General features: G+C 36.9%; 1 protein-coding gene across 11 annotated transcripts in view; it reads left to right on the top strand.

The window, feature by feature from the left end:
- Window positions 1–25,694, top strand: part of SEMA5A (semaphorin 5A) — a 312,223-nt gene that overhangs the window by 276,452 nt on the left and 10,077 nt on the right. For all 11 annotated transcript variants that reach the window (XM_021546911.3, XM_021546907.3, XM_085573625.1 and 8 more), the window contains 3 exons: window positions 4,174–4,399; window positions 13,513–13,731; window positions 22,247–22,417. In XM_021546911.3, the coding sequence (XP_021402586.1) occupies window positions 4,174–4,399; window positions 13,513–13,731; window positions 22,247–22,417 (616 nt within the window). The remainder of the gene's footprint in view (window positions 1–4,173; window positions 4,400–13,512; window positions 13,732–22,246; window positions 22,418–25,694) is intronic.

Here is a 25,694-nt window from a genome sequence, read left to right on the forward strand (position 1 = left end):
TTCTCTGAGTATCTAGAGAATCCCCCAGGAGAGCTTGGCCCCATCTCTCCCTTCAGTCCATGTGGAATGTCAGAGGTGGAGTTTAGCAGCTGCTGTCTCAGTTCCTCTCAGCAGTGCTACTGAAGCAGAGTGCCTCACTGCTTTTCTAGCTCTGTCTTACCACTGAGATGAGACCTCAGTGTTTCATCTGAGACTTTTATTCATCTGAGACTTACTTGCAGCTACTTGATTAATGTGCCCATGATTCTACATGGTAGAACTGCTTTTGAGAGGGCCATATTCTAGAAATCCCTCTTGGGTAAATCGTTCAAGCATTGGACAAGGTGATAAGAGGAGGATAAACCAAGCAGAGGCATCAGTTTCCATATTCCCTCTCTTTTCCCTCTCGAACCTTTCCTTTTAGACTATACCTTCATGCTAGCAGCACTTAATATATCCATGTGTAATCAATATGGCTTTTCTCTCCCCCTTTCCTCACTTCCACATCTGAGGCAATTCAGAGCAAGTTCATTGTTCTGCTTTTACCAGAGTTTTCAGATCAGATCACATCAATGCTCTCAACAAGCACTGTGCAGTTTTTGATTCCTCTGTGGCAGATGTGGAAGTCAGTAGAGCAGTGCAGCACTCAGTGTTTGTGAGAGAAGCCGGAAGGCTTTGCCCGGTCATTATTAGTGCCAGAATTCAAAGGAGTCATCCATCCTGGCAATAGTCCTCTGAGTTTTCTCTTGGAGAGATAATTTACTGCTGTAAATATTCTCCAGTTGAACTACATGTACTTTTGTTTCCCCAGCTTTCTGAGCCTTTCATGATTATTATCCAGTGGTTGAATAGATGAGCATGACAGCAGTCAAACTTTGATATAAGCTTTGCAACAAGCAAGAATAAAGGAAAAACTAACAAATGGTCTTCACAGACACTTTTCAGGAGCATCTTTCTTTCCATGCTGGTAACAGCATCGGAGAATGCTCTGTCAGGGTGTATGAAGGGACTACACATCCTGAAGCATACTGAACACTGGCAGTCTGTCTTTCTAGAAGAAAGGGAGCTGATGTGTTCATCTCAAAAATGCGTTAGCAGAGCAGCATTCAATACATTGCCACTAAATTAACTTCTTCCTCTACTAGCTATATTTATTTTACAAAGGGTTCATTACATACCTCACATATTCTGCTTTACATGACCCTCACCTTTCTATGCCATGTCTAATAAAGAAAGCCCTCATATTTCTAGCAGCTTTTGGTTTTGGCTGAAAAATACCAGTACAAAAATCAATAGCAAATGAAGAACTGAAACTTTTAGACTGTTGTGACTATATTGAAATAAACAATGTAGCAGCTACTATATAGGTTGCTTTTTTTTCCTGCTTACTTTTCCTGCGTCCAAAAAAGTGTTTGGGATCCAAGATGTTTGAAAGTAATACAGCACATATCCTCTTCCAAGGCATTTACCTTTGCAACAGAAAATAATTTGATTCAGAAAATTGAAATATATAACAAATGTTAAATGGATTAAAATCTGGTTCATTGACAAATTGAAAAATGTGGTGTCAATGAGCAGATATAATTTAACATGTCTAGTAGAGTCTGCCTGAAATCAGTTCTTGGGTCAATAACATTTAACATTTTTATCAACAGTCTAGACAGTGATGTATGACATTTTCAGTAAAGCTTGAGAAGGACAGAGATTGGTGAAGTAGTAAATAATATGTTAGATAATTGCAGAAGCTAATAAAACATATTTTAATATTGCCAAATACTACCAGCCTCTTGCATGGGATAAAAATCCATAGGTAGTTGTTAGCTGTGATTTAGAAAAGGACAGGTTATCAAAGATAATTGTGTCTACTTAGACTCTTTGTACAATGTTGTTGAAGGAAAAAGCACTAATGCAATAATGTGCATCTAAAAGTCAAACTGTCAGGCAAATGGGGTGATGATTGCTTTTACATGCTGTATTGATAAGATTGCTTCTAGAATGCCAAGTCAAATTTTGGTGTCCAGTCTTAAGGAAAATGAAGAAATAGGACAAATAGAAGACATTTGTGTGCACAGGAACTGGAAATCAGGTTTCAAATCCTGTGTAGGTTTAAAAAATTAAGCTAGGTTTATCATTACTTGGGCATGAAAATTTTTTTGTAGGTTTGGGACAAGAAACACTCTCAGCATCACTGATAAAGGCACAGCAGAATTCAGTGACTGGAAAATTAAATTAAGGGGAAAATGCAGCCTCATATTAACTTGCAATTTGTTAGCTTTGCAGATTACTAAATAGCAGAACAGCTGATCCGGAGCAGTGATAGACTCATCAGTGCTAGACATCTTAAAAAAAAAAAAAAAAAGAGAAACAAAAAGGAAAGGCAGATTTAACTATTTGTTTTTTTACAATTCATGTGCTGCAAGAGGACAGTTATACATGTTCTGTCCTAAGTCTAAAACATACCTGATTTAAAGAGTTGACTCCTCAGGAGGCATGGAGAAATTAATTCCCCTGTTGTACCTAGGAGCAGATAGTTTGCTTGTTCTTTGCTGTCTTCTGAACCAGAAACCAGACCAGGCTGGTACTCGCATCGCAGGAAGGTTGATCATCTTCCCTGAATGGTGCCTGAGCATGACTCGTGGTCACCATAGAAGTGGTAAAAAGTTTTTAAGATAGGAAAGGACTTTGCACAGCCCTCAGGAGAGAACAAGAGTAGTCCAGCTGAAGCCTTTGGGCTAAGAGTTCTTTATATATGAAGTAACACAAAACTGTGGAAGCACAAGGTTGTCACAAATCTCTGTGGCCTCAGAACTTGAGAATCCTGAACATAATGGTGGGTGCTCCAGTGTGTCGCTGTGTTAGTGGGACAGGAATTTCTGGGGATTTTTTTTTTCCCAACTCTTACAGATGGAAAGATTAGAAAGGCTTTCAGATAATAAATTCTTCTAGATTTGAAATAGCAACACAGACTTTAAATTAAAATATGGGTTGAAAGTGATTGCTCTAAACCTAATTTGGTATGTTCGTAAATTAGACTCTCTGTGAGAAGAGGCAGTGGACTGAGGAAAGTATGAGAAGTATGAGATGAAAAGGACATTATCACCATGGGAAAGAGAGGAGCATGTAATCTATTGCTTGTTGGAACATGATGGTATCAACTGTGGTAAAGGTTATGAAAGAAGGAGATTGTACTATACGATAAAAGCATTTCTATTGTTTCCTTATTTCTTAGTATTTAGTGAAATAACAAATTTTAGTAGGCTCCTTTTCAGAAGGAGCTCAGTTCTTTCTTTCTTATAGGCAAGAGGTAGATAAAAAATTTAAAAGTTTTCCCACTGATGCCTAATTTTTTCATCATTATTAATTTGTCAGTGTAAATTCATTCTGATATTCAATAGTTGTTTAATTTTGTCCATATATTTAATAGAGAATTTGAATGTATATTTTGCTCTGAAAAATGAATAGGCAGGACCTACAGACCTTGGTGATACTCATCAGAAGGCATAGATTGCGGGGCTTGAGAATACTGACAAGTCTGCATTTGTGAGAATACTGGCAATTCTGCATTGGTTTTTTAAATGTCATCTGTTCCTTTTAGTGCATATCACTCCACAGGGAATTTGTTTCTGAAGATAGGTTTAGCAGTTCTGGAGCTATGAGTAACATGCACCTCAGGGAGCCAGAATCTGTAATATGAAACATATTTTATCTGTTGTCCCTTTTGAAGTATGTAAGCAATATACAAAATGGGCAGTGGTTTGTTTTTTCATATGCCACTAGATGTTACCAAATAATTATTTTCTGGTTTGTGACATGTACTTGCAGTTTATCAGAATTCTTCTTAATTAGAAGCTTTAGCATATTTAGCTTCACCTTACTTTGGGCTATTAATTTATAAAGGATATGCTTGATTGTGGTACTTAGAGTGTTTGATTTACTGTTTTTATGGATGTGATAGATCAAATTTGTACTGGTATATTATTGCTTTTAGCAGTGTGGTACTGTGCTTGCATAGAGGCTAAAAAAACACTTTCAGCTTGAGACTTGTATTAAAAGTTCATTGATGATCAATGCTATTAGAAATGTTGAAAAAATACCAGAAGATTTTTTTTTAAAGGTTGTCTTTGTCTGAGTGCTTCTGGGGCGTTTTTAAGGTTGTATTTGATGATTATATTAATGATGACCTTTTTCTTTCAGGAATATCAGCCGTGTAACACCAACGCCTGCCCGGAGTTAAAAAAGACAACTCCTTGGACCCCTTGGACCCCGGTGAACATCTCAGACAACGGTGGTCACTACGAGCAGCGTTTCCGATACACCTGCAAGGCGCGCCTGCCTGACCCAAACCTGCTGGAGGTGGGACGGCAGCGCATTGAGATGCGCTACTGCTCCAGCGACGGCACCAGCGGCTGCTCCACTGATGGTGAGCAAAGCCAGACCATGGCCCCTCTAGTGACATGCCTGAAGTTCCATCTTCAGCACAGAGCAGAAGTTCCTGTTTGCTGGTGTTGTGTGTAACAGAACTGATAATGAAAAGGAGGGCACAGTGATCCCAGCAGGGAGCATAGCCTGAATTTCTTCTGGATTTAGTATCATCAGTTATGAGATTTACCAGGTTATTTTAATTCTCCTCACAGTAATCCTGGTCTTGTAAGATTCTGTTACCCCTTATGCTCCCCTGAGCTTTTACTAGGGGTGAATTTGTGCAATGCTGACATATTTCCAGGATATTTTCCTAGAATATGGAATATTTTAAGAACTTTTGCTCACTAGTTTGAAAGTAACAACTGTAAGATTCATACAGGTGTTTGAATAAATAAGGAGTTTATTAACTGGATCATTTCCATTATAAAAGTTTATGTTGTGGTCTTGCTAGTAATTGAAAGTTCTGTTTATTTCTGAGATTGAAAACCAAACACCTTCAAAATCTTTTCAAATTTAGATTACTTTAAATTGGAATTACTTTGTTTCAGAATTTTCTTCTTTTCCTATCAGTAATACATAGATGTGTATATGTATTAAAAAATAAACTAGGAGAAATTTCTAATTCCCAGTATTTTTCAGACAGACCAACTATTGTGAAGGTCTGTTTTAAGCTCCTGCCTTTACTAAGTTTACATGTCAAGATTTTGGTAGCAGGGGAGGCTGCAGGGTTGGCTTCTGTGATAATGTGCTAGAAACTTTCATTTTCTCCCTCCATCACCCCTCCCCCCATCTCATCCCATACAAAACCTTTATTGTTTCACTTGGCATTTGTGTCTCTTTGGAGGGGGCAGTATATTAGTAATTTTTTAAGAAATATATAGTAGTAAAGTGTGTGAAATCATAAAACAAAATCCAGATAAGATTTAGTTTTTTGCTCTATATCATTCACATTTCATATAATCTACAGTGTCAAGTGTTGGGGTTTCACTTAGGTCTGGATAGCAAGGCAGATTTTGACATGGAGCAACTCTTGTCACAAGTGTTTCTTTTATTCTGTTTTCATCCAAACTAAATTTTGGACTTTATAGAGCAAAGATTTTCCTCTGCTAGGATTGGTGTATGACCTGTTTCTTGCCCTTAATGAGACTTCAGGGTGGTGCTGCTGCTTTTTGCTGTCTTCCAGCACTTAGACATGGATGATACATGTTTAAAATTTCATGAGATTAAATGAGAAAGAAAATATTTTTCTCACCAGGCAGTGCAGACTTGGGAAAGCTATCACAAGTAGAAGTACAGCTACAGGAGAATGTAGGTATAATCTGGTCTGACAGCTGAAATGGCATCATCTAAGAAAGGAGTATACAAAATCCAATGCATGACAAGAGAGGAGGTCAGTAGGGCAAACCAGAGAAGAGCCAGTTTGTTATAGATCACATTGCTGCAAGAAATTGAAACTTGTCATGGAAACACCTCTCTCAGCTGTGAAGTCATAATCATAAAATCTCTCTTGGACCTGGATGCCTAATCTGACTCCTGCAGAATTTAGGCAGAAGTAACAAACTCTAAAATTTGTTAAATAAAACATTTTTTCAGTGTGCAAGTTAGGGGGGTGGCGATGGTGGTTCAGGTGCATTTTTTGCCTGATTAGCTTGAAGATTTATTTTTTCTGAACATAGTATTCCTGAATTTCCTAGCATTGTAGTTGTTTTTTGTTTTATTTTTGGGTTTTTTTGCTGCATCTTGCTGAAGCTGCTGCTTTGATTAATTTGGAAATAATTAATCACTGGAGCAATGTGCATGACCCCAACCCTGTTGCATAGTAATACAAATGTTCACCTGAGTGAAGGATTTTTGCTGAGTATGCTGAGTAATCCCAAAACTACTGAATATTTAAGTAATTTTTATTGAGTACTTGACAGGGCAGAAACTATTACACATCTGTCTGTTTTTCCTAGTGAGTGCCCTTATGGCTTTGTCATTAATTTGTGCTCATTCTTTGATTCATTTTGGCCAGTGAGTCTTTAATTATTCTGTAATGAAAGGTGAAACTCTATCAGTGTTCCAAGTGGCTGCATTAAGCAATACACTTCTGGTGAAAATAGCACATTTTATTTTGAGACTGTTTGCTTAGTCATTTTCTGATTATGGATGTCAGAACAGTATGGAGTGGAGCATTTCTTGAAGAAGGGGTGAGCGGGCACCATTTTGATTTGCTGATGAGACAAAACTTGCTGAGTGCATCTAACTGCAACATTCAGGAGCACTTCCCTGCTCCCAGGTTTAGATGTAGGCCACACCACCATTCTGCCCCTTCATTTCATTGGACAAAAGTACTTGAATAAGAGTCATTAGCTGTAGCTTTTGGGACAGAGGGAAGTAATGAGAATTGTGGCAGACACCTTCACTATTCGCCTAGATAGCAAGAAAACATAACTTACTTCCACCTGACCAGAGCCTGGATGCTGTGAAACATTATTTTCATTATCTCCATGTTGAATTGTAGCAATTTTCTGGCTTTTACAGAAAGATTAATTCTGGTACAGAGTGCCTGGCATACCTCATTACCAAAGATGTGTTCTGCAGAGTTCAGTTCTCTGTTCCTTGCAGATAGGAGCCATTTGTTAGAAATTTTCTCATTGCCTATAATCTCCCACTGTGCAACTATAGTCACGCAGTGTTAAACAGAATCATGTTTCACTGTCAGATTCTAGCAAAGCAAACTTTCTTTGCAGTCTGAGCCTAGAGATAGAACTTCTTGCCAGAAACTAGATTCCTCCTGAGTGTGGTAAGATTTCTATCTCAATCAAGTAAGCAGTAGTATTTGCAGACTGTATTCATGCTTTTCTGATTTGAAGTTTGATTAGGAGGAGAGAAAAATAAATCTCGTTCCCTGCCTCTGGATTTTCATATAGTGCTCAGACAGGAAAGAGACAGCTATTTCAAATAAAGTGAAGGGGATTGTGTACATTGTTGTACATCTTAATGCACTGTCTGTACAATCCAGCATTCAGAGTATAGAAATTACATTACCCTAGGCTTAAATATGTGCATATGAAACACATTAAATAGCTAAATTAAACATGCTGGCTCTCCATCAGATTATCTGATATATAAACAGTAATAATTTTATTGAGAACATAGTCTTTTACCCCAGAGATATTTCACAAGGTATGAGGTTGCCTGATATTTCTAGCTTGAATTTATCTTGCCAAAGTCTAGACTCTATAGTAGTCTGCAAAGAGAACTTCAGCACCCTGAGGACTGAGGAATCCATTGAAGGTAAGCATCTGATATAATGGAAGCAGTTCACCACCTGGAGAAGATACTGCCTTCTTTCCATGGTGTACAACGCAGAAAGCAATGGTGGGCTTAGACAAGACACTTGACTTTGACATGGCCAGAGTTAGACCAGGTCAACTTCCAAAATACCTTCTGAAGGCAATTAACAAAGGCAATACTTCTAATTTGAGTCATTTCAGTCTTAAAGAGTCTTTTGTTTCCTTTTTTTTTTCCCCAGGCACCTGAAAATCTGCACCTAGATTCCTAGTTGTTTCTACTTCCTCTATCTCAAACCTCATAACAACAGTTATTTTTGAAGGCATGATGTGATTTTGTCTGAATTACTCTTCTAGTGGCCATGATCTCTCATGAAAAATTTGATTTAATCTTTCCTTGTGTTACCCACAGGAAATCTATACTGCATTCAGAATTTTTTACAGAATAGAACATGTGCTGATAATCAGGAATGTTCTGTAGTCAGGAGGAGTAAATTTTGAGGTGTTATCTCTCATACTGGCATACTGAAGCTAAGGTGTGGTATTCTTAGTAAGAACAAAATGAATTCTGGAAGTTAGAACTGAATTTGGTGACAAATTCAAGTTTGATTGACAAAGTACAACTCAGTTATTATATTTGGGGTTAAATACTTAAACACAGAAAAGCTGTGTACAAGAAATAAAGTTATCATGCTGACGTGACATACTCCATCTGCATACTATTTGGGCTTTTAAAATATGTTGTCTTTGCATTGCATTAATGTTTGCCATTACATTTTACTATTTCAATTTTACTATGTTTTGAAGGTTTATAAAGTTTTTTATAAGTTATAGGTATTTAGGCCTGAAGTTATAGAAGTTTTTTGCTTTAATAATATTGTCAAATAACTTGCAGACTACCTTCAGGAACTGAGAAAACTGAAACAATCTTTGCTTATCCTTGTTACCTCTGCACTTCAACCAGTGTTTCATGCTGTCGTTTAGAAATGATTCAGGATACCTGAATTTTGGCTTCAGATCATCTTTTCCTAAAGTCATGAATCTAGGACTGCTTGGATAATTGAATTTTCTTTGTTAGGTTGGAACTGGAGGACATAAGTCATAAATCAGTCAAGAAATACAATTTATCAGGTGTCACAGCTACTTCTCTCTTACTTAGGGCTGTATTACTTAGCTACAGGCTAGACTAGGGAATTAGTATTAAACTATGTGCTTTAATAGAGCCTCACTTTTAAGGCAAATTAATTTAACTTGGCTGAGAGTGTTGCAGTTTTCAAGCAGAATCAGGCCAACCAAAGTCTCATTACAAGCTTTTGCAAAGGCAGAATTATTTTCTCCTGTGCTAGTCAGGACAGGTGACTTTCATGTTGACATGTCTTCAGACAGGATTAATTTCTTGTGGATTTATGAAGCTATTTCAATTCAATCAAAAAGTTCTAAAGATTTATTTATAAATCATCATATCATTTTGGCTTACATCAGAATTATGTAAATTAATCAGACAATTTTTTTCAGTTATATTTGCATTATGGAATAAGTAAATCATCAGCAGGGCAGTACTAATTTCTCCATAATTTTACTGATATTGTATAAAGTAGAAGTGCTTAAAATGAGAGAAAAGCATTTTGTTTAGATGTCAATTCATATCTTCTGTCTTCCATAATCTTAGAAGGTGATGGTTATTTTGTCCACAAAATCACTGTGATGGCTTATACTGGAGTTTTTGCAGTACTTGCTGTTACTTGTGGAGCTTTTCACCTTAGAGAAGCACAGCTGCTTTTTAAAATTGTACTGGGATTAAGTAGTTAAATCCCCTTTTCTAGCCACAGTGTGCAGCAGTTTGTTACTGGAATATGACCTCTGAACAACTGAAAATGAGCCTCTTGGTAAGCTGTAAGCAGAATTCATGCTTCTAGTTTTTCACAGGGCTCTAAGTTAGTCATAGGCTTTCTGAGAGCCATTTAGTTTAAAATATTTGAATGATGAACTTGTCATAAATATTGGATCAGAATTTGACTTACAGATGTTCTGTCTGTCTCGGGAAAGCTATTCATTAGTTTATTGATTATGCTATGACTGATCATTCTCTTTGCAGATTTTACAAGTATTTCTGTAGATGGGCTTTAATTAAGGGGGACTAGGATTTTGTTTTGGCAACTAGACTTTTGCTGCTACCATGCCAAGGGCATTAGTCGTTGCATCCTGGTTTGACTATATATATATTTATCTTGGGAGCAGTAAGCTGAGAAAAGCAACTTAATGTTGGATTTTGCTGGGTGGCACAATCTGGTTTCTGTCCCTGGAATAGGATGTAAATCAATCTGAAAGTGGCCCAAACCACGAACAGAAGTGGCAAGCAAGAAAACCACAGTTTAATGAGACAAGTTGGAGTTTTCAGTTTTTTGCCACTTGCTATGAAAGATTATAATGCTTTTATTTATTCCTTCTCCTGTCAAGTTAGATGTAAACTGTAATAAGACTAGGACTTGGTGCTGTATATACACTTACTTTCTGAAGAATTATTGTTTGAACAAATTCTACAATGTAATCTCTACCACCTCAATTAATAAACAGGACTTCTCAGGTGGAGGATGCAGGAGCTGGGTCCAGAGCCCCAGATGGGCTCTCTACCACTGCTGAGTGTAGGGGAAGGATCCTTCCTTGACCTGGAAAAACTCTTCCCAATGTTACCCAAGCTCCTTCTTCTCCCCACGGGCACACTGCTGGCTCACATTCATCTTTCATCCAGAGCCCCAAGATCCTTCTCTTCAGAGCTGCTTTCGAGGTGGTTGGCCTCAAAGTATGGTTGCATGGGGTCATTCCTGTGCAGATTCAAGACTTTACATTTTCTCCAGTTGAACTCCGCCTTGTCAGAGTGTGACATGATCATTTGGTGTATCAGCCAGTCTTCATAGTCAAGGCAAACTTGTCCAGGTTATTAATGATGGTATTCAGCAGGACTGAACCTCGTGACTTTCCTGCACCTGGCCTCCTAATGGTTGATCACTGTCCTCTGGGCCTAGTTGCTCAACCAGTTTCCAACACGTTGCACTGTCCACTTATCTAGCTCATGCTTTCTTGACTTGTCTAATAGGAAGTTATGGAAGTCAGTGTTAAAACCCATAGTAAATTTGAGATAACTAATATCCACTGTTCTCCCCTCATCTGTGCACCTTTTCCCCTTATTGTAAAAGGCTACAATGTTGTTTAGGAATATATTGAACAGCATTTACTTTATGCAAACTGATCTTGTCACTTTTCTTGCTGTTAATGGCATAATGTTAATTTTTTATTGTGTAGTTTCTGTCTGAACAGAAAATTCTAAAAGCCTCTTTATGAACACTTTATTAACTACTGTAAAACTGTGAAAAGACTTGTCCTTATAATAAATTTTTTAATGCTTTGGAAAGAAGAAAACTCATGGGAGCACTTGCTGCAGACAAAACTCCACACTGAAAAGATTCTTTGGAATATTTTTCTGTTTCAGAGCTAAACTACCTTAGAGCTTTCCCTTATAAGATTCCATTCCCCAGTCCCCAATTTAAATCACAAGAAATCTAATACCCTAAGGTCACACGTTTTTCTTAGGACTTAAAAAGCTACATGTATCCTGCAAAAATATCTTCAAAATGTCCTAGTATTCTTATGAAGTTGTGTGATGGGTTGATGTGTATCACCCTGCAGTGATTTACTAATGGAATGAGTAGCAGTCTGGTCTGATTAATACTTTTTTCATTATTTACATTGCTCTTAATTTAATAACTTAAAAACCCCCTTGATTTAGAATTATGGTATAAAATATACTATTATTTTGTTCTCACAGCTCACTGTGTACATAAACTGAGAATTTCCATGACCAGAATGATACAAAATTGTATAAAAAGGGTCTCACAGAGCACAAAAGTGGAGCTATATTCATAATTCACATTCTGTTTCTCTGTACTTGCTCCCTTTTGAATGTATGTCATGTTTTTTGAAATGCTGCTTTTAATATCTGTGTAATAGAATCAGGCTCAGCAGGAGAGAAATAGTTACCCTCTATAATTCCTGAAAGGTTTTATCCATTTTTAGTCATTTTTATACCGCAGTTCTGCTGTTTTCTTATTAATTTCAGCAGTTTCTTATTACCAGTATTTCTATGTCAATGCATCATCATTCCAATATTGCACCTTATCAAGCATTGAATAAAAACATGCAAACTCTCATATACTTTGGGATGATTGTGAATGTATTTCTTGGGGAAGAAGTTAAGCAGTGTTACTAATGCCATAACCATGGGTAGAAATAGGGTGGACACTGCAAATAAGAGGATCCTCCAACACAGTTATGCAGAAAGCTGATCCTGTTCAGTGCAGGATTGCTGTTGGGCAGACTCTTCATGGTATTATTTCTGCCTGTTTTCATGGCATCATTCAGTGAATCTGATTCTTTATCTCCATTTCATACTTCCACAGTGCCTGTGCCTGTGGGTAGGGCACAAAACAATTTCTTAAGAATAGACATTTGTGCTGCAGTTAGAGCTGCCAACAATCCCCCTGTACTTCTCCACTGCTGATGCAATTCATCTGTACTTATGTTGGCAATATGAAGCTCTAGCATAGAGAGCCAGCCACATCCTCTGCAGGCTGAAGTACTATTCACAGGGCCTACTCTCATCACAGCTACTTAAATAAGTACTTGTAATAAAAGCAACAGTTATTGGTCCATCATGGAGTTTCCACTGGGAAAGGTGAACTGCTTTGGCAACAGTAGGAAATCCCAGTAGTGTTGGTGGAGATGCTTAGTAATGATGCTTAGAGGTAAAGCTACAACTCAAGAGTTATTTCAGTGTTGTGCTTAGTACAGTTGAGGGAGTGTTTTCACCTGCAGGGTCAAGCTGCAAAGTGACAGAGATACTCAAATGAACTGCAGATTGTTCAAACTTCACACAGGGCTATATCCATCTCTATTGGTTGGATGCTGTGTACAAGATCTTTGTGTCCCCTCTCACTGATAAATATCAGACTTCATCCATTGCTGTTTAATCTAATACCTTTTCTCTGTACTAAACTTACTTAGAAAATATGCCTTCCACTTGCCAGATGATTATTTTAAAAAGGAATTTTCTATAGGATATGTGTGTCTGCAAAAGGCTGATTTCCGTAGCTTATATGAAAATCATGCTTAGAACACTTCAACTCAGTGGAAAATAAATTGTTTTTTGAAGTGGCAAAACACTGTTTTTCAAAAAAGGGTAGTTTTGCTAGACCTTGTGGAATTATTACTGGACACTATCTGAAGTCTGAATATGGCTAGGATAAGTACAGTGCATGGGATACCCATGGGCCTTTGTGCACAGCCAGCAGCAGTGAAGGTAGGCTGGGTGGATGAAGTAAGCAGAGCTCTGCAGGAGAATCCGGGAAGCTGGCTCGATGAGTGGTCACAGGAAGCTCAATCCTGTCTCCTTTGTCACCTTCTTCCTGTGAAACAGAGGCAATTATATCCATGTAATATATACAGATTTTCTCATGGCAATTCCTGTGCAAGAGAGAGATAATTTTTATCGTTCTTTGGTGGAGTAAATTGTCTAGTTCGGTCATTGAGGCCATAAAGCTTTTACTGAAGTGTTGGATCCAACTCTTCACTTTAGTTCTGTGCAAGTGATTATGAAATTTCTATTATAGAAAAGATTCTTGAGATGAAACTAGGGTTTGGATTGTAAGGATAAAGGGCAGGACCCTTCTGTTCATATTATTTACTATTAGAAGCCCAGGAGTATATTTGAAGAGGAAACGGTTGTTTTGGGTTGAGATATTGTTTTAATTCAGTATTACTTTTCCAATCCTTATTTTATTAGGATTGTCAGGGGACTTCCTGCGTTCTGGAAGATACTCTGCCCATACCATCAATGGCGCCTGGTCACCCTGGTCTCCATGGTCTCAGTGCAGTCGTGACTGCAGTAGAGGTATCCGGAATCGCAAACGTGTCTGCAGCAATCCTGAGCCCAAGTATGGGGGACTTCCTTGCCTTGGCCCATCTCTAGAGTACCAGGAATGCAACATTTTGCCTTGCCCAGGTAAGTTTCAAATGAAATGAAAGAAGTTAAAACAAAATAGCTCATCCTCAAATTTATATCTTCCATATTTGGTTTGTTTTTTTTTTTTTTTTCTATTTTAGTTGGTGAGTTTTGGGTTTGTTTTTGTTCTTGAATCAATTACAGTTCAAATTTGCCTTTATAATATGAGTGGATTTGGGTAATATTCCCATGTGATGTCAATAAATTTATCATCAAGAGTATTAATACCTATATCTTTTTTTCACAGGGGGACTGACTGTAAAAATATAATTTTAGTATGTAAATTTACAGGAAAAAAAAAGACATAAGAATTCTGGCAAGACTTGGAATCTGGCCTAGTCTTTATTCAAACACAAAATATTATTTCATCACAGTGGTTGCTGGCATTAAATCTGTGTTAGCTTTAAAGTGTAGAGTTGCCAGCAAATAAGGTTCACAATTGATCACCAAATTAAATGGTTATTCAAGCAGTCCATAAAGATTGTTCATGGAATCTTGAGTTTCTCCTTAATTTAAAGTTGTTTTATTATTCTATGAAAGGGATTACAAATAGAATATATGTTTACCAGAAACTACTTTGGATTAAAAATCATTGTGTCTCCGACCTAGGGGAAAAAAAAATCTTGGTTTCAGTCACATCTCACACTTCATAAAAAAAAACATTCAAACTGAAAGGTTTTTGAGCTTTGCAGAGGCTTTGTGGGAAAAGCAGGAGGAAGGATATAGGAGAACACATGAAGAAAAGAAGGTGCTATTGGTTTAGAAAGAGAATTCAAGGTAAGAAACAACAGAGAGGAAGAAGGAAAGAAGACTGAATGACTCAGCTTTCCAGCAGCAACAAATAAATTTAGAAATAAGCTTTCATACATCTTTAATTGTATTAATTATGTATAGCAGTGCTTCATATTTTCTTGTTGAAGACTTCATCATTTATTCGTGTGGACCTGAAGAAATTCTATGTCAATATACATACTACATATGTGTACCACTATTTTAAAGCATATATGTGTATTAACATATGCATATATGGTTTCAAATTAAAATTGTATTCCTGAAATCATGTATACATTGGTTTTTATAATATGAGTATTTTTTCCAATCTTTTTGCAGTGCTTTCACTAAGCTTTTAAAGCCGTCTAACAGTCACTGTCCATTCCTTGCATCAGATTTCAAGCAGAAGACCTGTGCATAAAATACTTCCCTCTCGGGAGGACACAGTTTCTTGAAAAACATGTTTCCATCTTGAATTAAACCTGGGCAATATATTTTTTGGCATACAGCCTACAAACCCAGCAGCTCTGTGAACATTCTGGCTGTTTACTGAAAGCAAATTTCTCTGCGGTTTTATTGCTAACAGGAACAGTAAGATTGTTGGAAAACTTGAATGGCCTGAGGCACTCTCAGCTCTCCTTCTGGTGGGGCAGATCTGTCACCACAGGCCCCCAGCCACATAATAATTAGCATTGACTCCCAGATTGCAGAAAGCTGATCAATTACTTTATTATATCATCCTGTACTATATTATCCTGTACTTACTAAGAAACTGAGTAACCCTTACAGCCAGTCCAATACATCTTTGACCTAATTGGTCAATCCAACCAAACACCATCCAGTGTCCAGTTAAGAAACCACCCTTTGGTAAACAAATCTCCATAACACATTCCACATGAGCACAACAACCAGTGCAGCAAGTGGAGATAAGAATTGTTTCTCATACTTTTCTCTGGTTTTCTCACAACCCTCCTCAGGAAAATGCCTGGAAAAGTCTGTGTCTGCTCTCTTTGGCCAGAGAGCTGCTGCCACATATATCCATGGGGAATTTCTATTGACGATGCCTGTTTTGATCTAGGGAAACACCCACTAAGCCATTGAAGTTCTAAAAGAGGAACTGGGCACAACCAGCCAGTGCTTTCTGGTGACATTTTCTTGCTGTATCTAAGGAGGAATGTAGCTTCAATTGCTCATTTTGTAGCTTCTCTGTCTGGGAGTGTGAACATCTGAGGAGATCAAGGGAAGAGATGATGCTTCTTTCTAGGCATAGAGGCATGACCAGTGAAGGGTGTCCATGTTTTCTACTCTAAGGACTATTGAGAGAGGTGGAAGGGAACCATCATTGAACTGAAATTTTTCAGAAAATTAGGAAATTGTGGTCCAGTTCTTTTCCATGTGGGCATAGCCCTAGTGCATGATCTGATTGATTAGTTCCCAGATTGGAATCATAGCACCTTGCTTTTTCCAGGATACTAAAATGATAAACAATTCTATTTCATGTAACTGCACTATTCAAGTAGTTTGGCAGTAATTCATTAAAGCAAAGATTTAGAAGACCATTGAACCAACATGTGCAAACCCCCCCAGGGATGTATACAGTAGGTGAAGCAACCTAGAACTTTTCACTGGCTCCTGCTTCCCTTGCAAAGGGAATGTCTCCTTAGGACACTGCCCTGAGCCTCCTTTGAAGCACGAGTGGTGTGGTGTAAGGTACCAGCTGTGCTCACAAGCTCTGAGATACCCGATTGTATCACTGTACTGCAGTAACTGAAGTGCATTCATTGAATGGATACATTTTCTATAATACTGGGCTAGATTTGTTGTTCAGCCCTTGCTGTTGATTTTCAAATTAAATGCTGTCTTGAATTTTTGGGGAGTTTGTTAAAGTTTAAATTAGTCAAAAGTTTTCAGAAGTGGTATTTTTATTAAGCTCTGCAGATATTCACTGTTACATTTTTTGAAAAAAATTGTTTTAACCAGTAAAACACACCTATAAGTTTCTTGTTGAGGCCCTAGTTGTTTATGAGATAGACAATACCCCAGACTAAAAACCATAATTTTAAATCAGAAGCTAAAAATACGATTTGAATTTGAAAATATTTTAAAAGATCAGTTGATATAATGTGTGGTGGGTATTTCTGAAGAGAGAAGCGGTGCCCTAATCTATGTAATAATTTTATTTAGAGACAAGTTTTATTTTTCTTTTCAGTGCAAAGCAGTTTGAATAAAGATGTAGAGAATTAATGAAATATTTAGATGTATCAGAGCCTGCAACAAGAATCACAAAGTTAAAGGTCTTGCAACACTTGCAGCATCTTAAGTATACTTACTTATATATTAATAAACAGAAATTGATAGTTAAATGCAGGATCCCAGAACTGCAAAAATTACTGAAGTCATCTAGTGTCTACCTTCAGCAAGTTCTATTAAAACCATTTTTAAGCCTGCAGGGGAGAAACTGATTTTTTTTTTTTCTGCAGTAGTAAATACTCCACTGAGATTGGTAGCAGTCACTGGGCCTTTTGCTCATAGTATTTGAAGGCTGAATATATAATGGTAAATTGAACAGTGCCAGAAAATTGACAGAAATTGTACCCAGGTCCTGGAAGATGATTTGACTGTATTGTTCAAGTTTTAGAATGATCCCTCATATAATTTTGCCTTCAACTAAGGATCACTCTCCCAAATCAGCTGCAGAAATAGTTTATGAGCCAGAGTAGTGTAAAGACATGTTCATAAAGTACTATTTCCATCTGGGTGAGCTACTTTGCAAGACAGGAGAATTTGAACTATTATTTTGCACTAGTGAATTATGCTTTGAACCTGTGCCTCAGCTCTTTTTTTATGTCTCAGAGATGTGAATCTCGGGCAAGAACTGAACTGAACAGCCTCAATAACTATGGAAAAGATCTGTGAATGCTCACTGACATTTCTGTTTTCTTTAAGTTACTGATCTGCAGTCAATAATGAATCTAAAATCAGTCATATCAGGGTTTTATTATCCTTAGGGGGTTTGCAAGGTATTTACATTATGAAGAGAAATAGATGATGAAGAGGAATGTTGTTTGATGATAAATTCTGCAAATCTACAAAAATTACTGGAACTTGCTGACTATAAGATCTGTTTGCCTGACAATAATACAACTGAACCTAAAGAACACTGTCCTAATTCACAGTATTGCACATCTCTTCACTTATGTCTATAGAAAAAAGACAACTTTTATTCATTTCTGTTTCGGTTTGTTTCTTGTTGCCTTCTCTTATATTCCTTTGCATAGGGACATGGAGGTGTACCTTAATAAGACAATTAAAACAGAGCTGTGTGAGCACCACTGATTAGCATGAGCTACAGGAGTTCCTGTTCTCTCTTCTCAGGCCATGGTATAGGATCAGAGGGAAAGGACAGTTGCCATCTCTTAGATTTGAAAATCTGATACTTCATGACAATATTTTGGGATTTTACTAATTTCAGATTTTTAATATAGTAGTTCTAGTTTAGTTTAGTTGTGACATTTTAGCTCAGAAGATCTGAATAATTTCATATGTCACTAAACTTGCTAATAACAATAAGGAGTTTCAGATATACAAAAATCCCTGAATGTCTATTTAAGTTATTTATGCATCCCCTAAAGCCAGTTGCTTTTTATTGGTTTTATTTTTTTTTTTCTTCTTTATTGTTTTCATTTCCTCCTATTATTTTTTCTTTGAACTCACACTTGGCCACAAGAAAACAGTAATGTATTTAAAATAATAAAATTTATCCTTCATTACCTTCATAAATCAGAAGGAAAAAAAATTACTCCAGTAAATAAAGGCTGAAGTCCCTCTCATAATGTGCAATGATCTCTCCAGGCTGCTTCTGTAGCCAGCAAGAAGAGGGATGAACTGCTCTCTGAAGCAACTGTTGGTTTTCTGACTTAAAAGTCTCACTTATAGTTTTAAATCCAAGTGGCCCCTTAGATTTTGTTATTGTTTTTTTTTTCTTAGAATCATTTGTTTGCCTTGTGTTTCTGCATTGCACTATTTTGACTGTTTCATCCAGCATTGCTTTTATGAATAAAAGGTATCACAGAAATAAGACTTTGCCTTTGTAAACTTTGATCTAAAAATTGCTCCTTTCCAACCCTGAAACATGCAGCAGTATCCCACAGGACTGGAACTAGACAGTAGACTAAGTGATGTGGAATGGGATGATCCCCAGGTGTCTGGAAGGGAGCAGTAGGCTGCCCAACATGCAGACAGTTTATAAAGGAGCCTGCAATTCTATCTGTGTTCTCATGAAAGCAGGTGAGGTCAGTGTGTCTGCCCACACTTCCTTGTAAAACCCAAAGTTTTACAAGTTTGTTCAGTTTACTTTATTGTCTTTTGGAAATTCTCCAGTTGTGTGGATGTTTTGTCATGTCTTCAGGAGATCCCATTTCTGTATGCTGTTTCTTCCTGGCACATCCTCTTTCCTGTGGTGTGGTTCTTTTTTCATTACAGTGAAGAAATACTTATTAACATCAACAACAGCCAGTAGGCAAAAAGTTGTTTGCTTTACTCAAAAGGAAAGAGCACTGTTTGATAGCATAATCCTAGCTAAAAAATATCTTCTTACTAAAGGGACCAACCTTAGCAATTGTCAGAAAATGTAAATACTCTTTAAATCTTCCATTGTGGAACTACTTTAATTACTTTCTTTTGTCCAACATCTCTACAAAATGGTTATGTAAAGAAACTGTAGTGACTGGAACTTTCCTTGCTGCTGTGTATTTTTCTTCCTATAAGAGGCAGAAATAACATTAAGGGCTCCGTGACAAAAGGAAAAAAAAAGAAAAAAAAACCCACATGGTGCTGTGTTGCTAAGCAACTTAAAGAAAGATGAAAGAAACCACAGAGCTCTATTTAGGTCTTGTAAAAACTCAAGCAGTAAATACCCACTCCTTTGATCTTATTTAAGCATGATGATGCCTTATTATCCTCTGTTGCTGAAAATAAAAATTTCTGGGGACAGATAAAAGAGTTAGTTACAATAGTCCTTGAAAGGTTAGAGGCAGTCTGTCAGTAAATAGTTACTTAAAAAAAAAAAAAAACAAACAGTTATAATTGCACTGTCCAGCTCAACTAGGATCAAATCTAACATTGTCTATTATACTTGCCCTATCCCACCTTGCCCAGACCTACTTCTCCCTTTACACATGAAGCCACATAGTAGAGTCATGATCACTGAAGTTGTGGAACACAGTGACGTTCCTGCGTCTCACATCGGTCTCTGCGTTCTTGGCCACCTGTAGATTGATGGCAATTTAAAATTCAGGTGCATTTGTAATTCTCACTCTGGTCCATTGAAAAATAAGTAGGGAAGTGTTGGGGGTCACTGTCTGCATTACAGTGAACAATGCACTGGCAATGTTTACATGCGATTTATGTTCTGTGTAGTTAATTTCAGACAGAATCAATTCTGTCTCATGAAGGTCTGTGTGATGCAGCAGACATGCTTCTGATCATTCATTTGAGCTAGTCAAAGATCACATTAAAGAAAAAAATAAAAGCATAAAAAAAGGAGTATCTAGAAAGGTAAAGGCTTAATATCGTATGAAATAAATAGCTTGGGTAACAGCTTCTGCTTTTATTTGACATAATTTAAAAAAACAGAATAAAGAGGCAAGTTCTGAATAAAAGATGCTGTGTCTTGAAATTGTTATAAAATTGCACAGTATATTTCATCTGCACTGAAGAAAAATAACCTATGGCTTTCTTTTATATGAGTTTGTATAATAGTGCATTAATAGAGTTATCTCCGGCAAAAAGGCATAATTGTTTTCCAGTGAAAAGTATGAATAAGAAAAATATGAGTAAGAGAACAAGTCAGCTACTCTACCAAGATAGAGTATTTATTTATGATAGGTGGTATAAAACTCTCTCATACATGATGATTTATCGTGTGATGTAGCTATCATTGAATTCCTTAATAATGGAAATAATTTATTTAAATTGCACATTTGGAATATTGTAACATATTATAGAAATTCTGTCTGTCAAATCAGGCTTCAGAGTCCAGAAAATTAGTTGCATGAGTTTTCACAACTACAGTTCTTAGCAAGGAAGTGCCAAGTCCATGCTTTATTGATGTTTAGGATGGTGTTGCAAATAAACAATGCAGGGAATAAAATGCAGTATATTCAACAACTTCAGTTACAGGATTAGTAAATAGTCTTTGGTATGCAATAGTGAATTATCTGTTTGATCAGCAGTTGAGAATCTGTATCTGAAATGGCAATAAAAATGCATGTATAGTTTTTAATATTAAAATTCTCCTACTCATTTTCTCACTGTTGAAGATTTTACATAGAAATCATTCTACTCAGCTCACCAAGTGCATTTGTGATAGGCAATCCTGTGAAGCCAAAAGGGCTATTTTTTTTAATGTTCTGTATCTCCATCTAAGAGAGAATTTAAATGCAAATACCATATAGATATTTTCATTGTAATTTTTTAAGATTTGTAACCTTTTTTTTTATGGTAAGAAATAATGATGGAATAGCATTTCAGTAAACCAGTAGAAACTATCCCTTGAAAGGCTGTTTCATTAATTGAACAGAGAAGATCAAAAAGACATAGTAAATAATTTACTTCCATAGGAATTCAAATGACAATGCTTTAAATAAAGGTTTGAAAAGAAATTCTTTTTTGTTTTTTGTAGAATATGAAAATTTTGAAAGTTTCAGTTTTTGTCTTTTTTCTTAAAAAAAAAAAAAAAAAAAGGAAAAAAAGAAGATGCATTAAGAAAATACTACTTCCATAGGAGAGGTACATCTGACTTTGTCACATGGCTACACGTACAAAGTCTTTGGCAGATGGGCTCCAGTGTGGCTCTAAATACCAGAAACACATCCTGAAGCAGTAGCTTTAGGAACAGGGCCTCAAAGGAGTAAGACTGGTGCAGGCAATGAGGTGAACTTTCATTTAAATATTGTCTAATGCCCATGTGTCATAAACCATATGACAAATGGGTGTCCCATTAAATCCAGTCTACATTTCAGAAGAATGGTTTGAAAACTCTGACTGAATAATAGTTTGACATACTTGAATTAGTAAATGCAAGAGAGGGTAGAGAGGGGAAGGTAAATAATAATATTTAGTCTTCAGAAACTTATTTTAGAAACCTTAAGTGGCAACTCCCTTTTGTCAATGTATGGTGCTTTCTTAAGTTTCTGACATTGTTCTACTTCTGACATCTATGGTAGAGCTGTGTTAAGACTGTAGCATTATATTGGCCCATCAAAACCTACAACTGTGTAAGATCATTTGAAATGGGTTGTAGTGTTAAGACAAAACCTGGGTTGAGAAACAAATTCTGGATTCCTCCATCCTTCTGTTGCGATTATTTGGCTAGGTTTTATTTATATCAATAAAAAAACAACTCTGAGCTTACAATGTTCCTACTAAACAAGTTTTTGTATTTTGTTTCATCAAAACTGAGAAAAGACAAGGAAAAGAAAATTGTCCTTAAAGATATTATGATACCCACTAAAAGTGTCTTTAATGTATGAGTAATTTTGTTAGATTTTTCCAGCATACCAGGGCCTTGTAAAATTAAATTGCATTGTGATTAAATTTGTGGGAACTATGTTCAGTGGCAGCTAAAAATATCCAATAATTTCAGTAGGCCATGAATTAGATCCACAGAATATGAGAAAGATAAGCTGGATTATGTCATGTCTCACATCAGCTTGGAAAAATTTAGTATGCTTTTTCTTTTCAGTGGATGGAGGCTGGTCTTGTTGGTCATCTTGGTCAAAGTGCTCAGCAACGTGTGGAGGAGGGCACTACATGAGGACGCGCTCCTGCACAAACCCAGCGCCAGCCTATGGAGGGGACATCTGCCTTGGCCTGCACACGGAGGAGGCACTCTGCAACACACAGCCCTGTCCAGGTACGGCCCGTCAGTCCATCCATCTTCAGTCTCCATGGAACACAGAATAAGGCTTTCCCACTTAGGCAACATAATCTCCTTGATCTATTACTCAGAGGCAAATAATTTTTCTCCCTTATTAAGTGCACGATCAGCTCTTACATGCTACAGTGCTACAGTAAATCAAGTACTAGCAGAATATGTTCTACAGGACACTACCTCCTTCCTCCCTCTTTAAAAATTAAAATCTAAGTTACTATATGTGAATCTGGATTAAGTAAAATTGTGTGTGGCAAGCACATTTCTCTCACTCTTAGGATTTTTTATAGAGGTGCACAGAGAGAAATGAAAGAGAAAACAATTTCTATTTCTGCTCCTTGTTTTTCCTATGTGGAATGTGTTTGGAGAATTGTTTACCTGGAGTGAGTGCTTGATTGGATTCTGGTGAGGATTGTTTGAGCCTGATGGCCAATCCAATCCACCATGTCTGCACTCTCAAGAGAGGGTCACGAGGTGTGTTAGAGTTAGAGAAAGTAGTATGTAGTTTTAATATCCTCCTTTTCTATAGTATATGAATGTATTTTAGCATAGTTATAATAAAGAAAACATTCAGCCTTCTGCATTGAGTCAGACATCGTAATTTCTTCCCATTGGGTTCGCCTGCATTTACAATAATTGTGTACTATTTGAAGTGGACCTTGCAAATGTTTTATGAGACTTCTAATAAAAATATCACAAAGAAGTGTTTTTTTACAGCACCAAACATTCACGGCAAGCAAATTGTTGAGGTTAATATTCAACACGTGTTATCATGTCAGGTGATATCAGGTCCTTCAAGTAGATAATATTTGCCCTGTTTACATATAAAACACAAAGAAAACTTTCTTCAACTTTGAATGTTAAGGAACAAAGACCTGATCTATTTAAATGACTGTGGAGTGCTTAGTAGATTAAATGTCTCAGCATTCCTTCTAGTTGTATGATATTGTGGATCATATCTATTTCTTTAACTTTGACTCTGCTCTTTGACTCATATTAAAGGAAACTAATTTGCTTAAAATTAAATGTGAGTGAGAAATTAAGATTAAAACCACATAAACTTTCCTTCATTGCTGATTAGCAGATTACAGGCAACAACAAAAGGAAAGAAGGAGCTCTGATGCCACACTGTATTACTTGCTTCACTTAGAGCTCCTAGACTTCATAGCAAAAGTTTTCTGCTCTTATGATGAGGCTATGCATGCGAGGGCATGAATGAATCATGTTACTTGTTATGATTCTTTCCTTCTCTAGGCACTACATTTCTTCCAGCAGAATAAAAGTACCTACTTTGTCAAAATTAAAGCAGATTGGGTTTTAAAAAAAACCTCGATTTGGTTAAAAAAAAAAAAAAAGCCAAGCATATAAATCAGTTGATTATTTGATTTTTTGAGACAAATATTGTACATTTGTATGCAGAAGTCACATAGCTGCCTTGAAATTCTTTAAAGGTCAGAGCTGGAGTGTTCATTGTGCTAGTATTGTAGCTATTTCTCTTGCTGTGCATTTTCTACCACCATTTTCCTATAAATGACAGTTTGCAAACATTCATAAATTATGTCTTTATCTTATTTTGACCTGTTTGTGACCCAAATTTTGGAGCAGATGCAGAATGGAGGAGGAGGTTGGTTTCATTCATCTTGGTTCAAGAAAGTGGAAACACTTATAAAACAAAATCGTTTCAGAGGCTTAAAATGTATTTTTCACATTCTGTAATATTTTATTGATATTTCAATCTCACTGAGAATTTGCCATAGTTTTTTGAAACAGCAGTCATCCACTAGCTGTGAGAATGGCTCTTGCCTCATGTTTACAATATAGATTTCAAAACTGCTTTTTACTGCTCTTATTTCACATGAGTATGGGTCAAAAATAACCACAGTACTTCATAGATCAAGTTTGGGCAGACACTTGAACACCTGCAGAGCCATTTTCTTGGGGTAAAGACCAGGTGAAGAATGTGCATATCTGAAACACCATTGCTGCCATTCACTGCTTGAGTGACATGCTCAGTGTAAGAGAGTAATGACACTTGGAATCTAAGAACAACCATCCAGCACAGAAATGAATATGCAAGAAATGGAAATTATGTATAACATTTCTTAAGTTGTGAAAAGAACAAAAATTTTTTGGCATTTAAAATACTCCTTTTTTTTTTTTCCCCAAACAAAACTAGCAGAAAACGAAACTTTCTGGAATCCTGATACTAAGAATTTGTTGAGGATATAGAGATTTAATGGAAAATCCTACTGAAAGTATTCAAGTATGCACTTAAAAGAAAGTAACAGCCTTGTGTCTGCAAAACACATCCATTTTCATCTTTCATTTTTAAAGCTCTAGCACTGAATTTGTAGTTTTTATATTAATTTACTCAAATGCAATCGCAGCAATATGAAAGGAAGCACTGCAATATGGATCGGTGGTGGCTGATTATCAGTAAGTGTAACCAGTTGCAGTGTGTCTGCAATGTGTTGCACAAAACAGTATTTTATACTTAAGTATTTACTGCTTTTCTAAGAGGTGAAAGTACATTCTGTCCTTGGATTAGTAACTTACACATACAAATAATGGACAAAGCAGCTGAGCATTTAGAAATGGTGGTGTAATAGTGGATGAAAGAGATTTCAATGTTACATTGATTAATCTGATCTTTCTGCAGTGCTGCTTTCACCAAGGGATCTCTTAGGAACTGCTTTATCTTAACCTAACTTCAAAGACCAGCCAAGATTCTGTAGGAAGAAGATATGACATGTCATGATTAAGCCTTGCCATGTTAGAGGTAGAAAGCAGTTCAGCAGGTTAAACACCTCTCCAGTCAACCCTCTCTTTTACATTCTCATGACTTGTGCAGAGAACTGAGGAGCAAGTTCAGGAGCCTGCCTGAGGTGCAAGAGAGCCTCAGATACTTTGAAGATATAAAAATCAAAGGAATGAGGCAAGATAGCTGAGTCAGAAGAAAAACATGCAAAAGCTGTGGGATCACCTTCCCAGGGATGGCACAGCTGACAATCTGAAGTCATACATCTGTTAGTCTTGGGTGCCTTACTTCTCTGCAGCTCTCTGAGCTCCTAATTACCTCTTCAAACCACGGGTTTGGTGTGAGGAACCACCATTGCAGGGGTGACCCTCTGTTTCATGCTTGCACTGATGCTCCCCCTCTCCTCCTCTGTGATTCTTTGTGCCAGATGGAGCTGATCAGCTCAGCACCAGACCCACAGACTTCTTGTCCTGTAGTGTCTGGGTGGAGTCACTGCACTGC

This window comes from Lonchura striata, chromosome 2, assembly GCF_050655825.1.
Source record: "Lonchura striata isolate lonStrDom1 chromosome 2, ASM5065582v1, whole genome shotgun sequence".
In the NCBI taxonomy this organism is placed as follows: domain Eukaryota; kingdom Metazoa; phylum Chordata; class Aves; order Passeriformes; family Estrildidae; genus Lonchura; species Lonchura striata.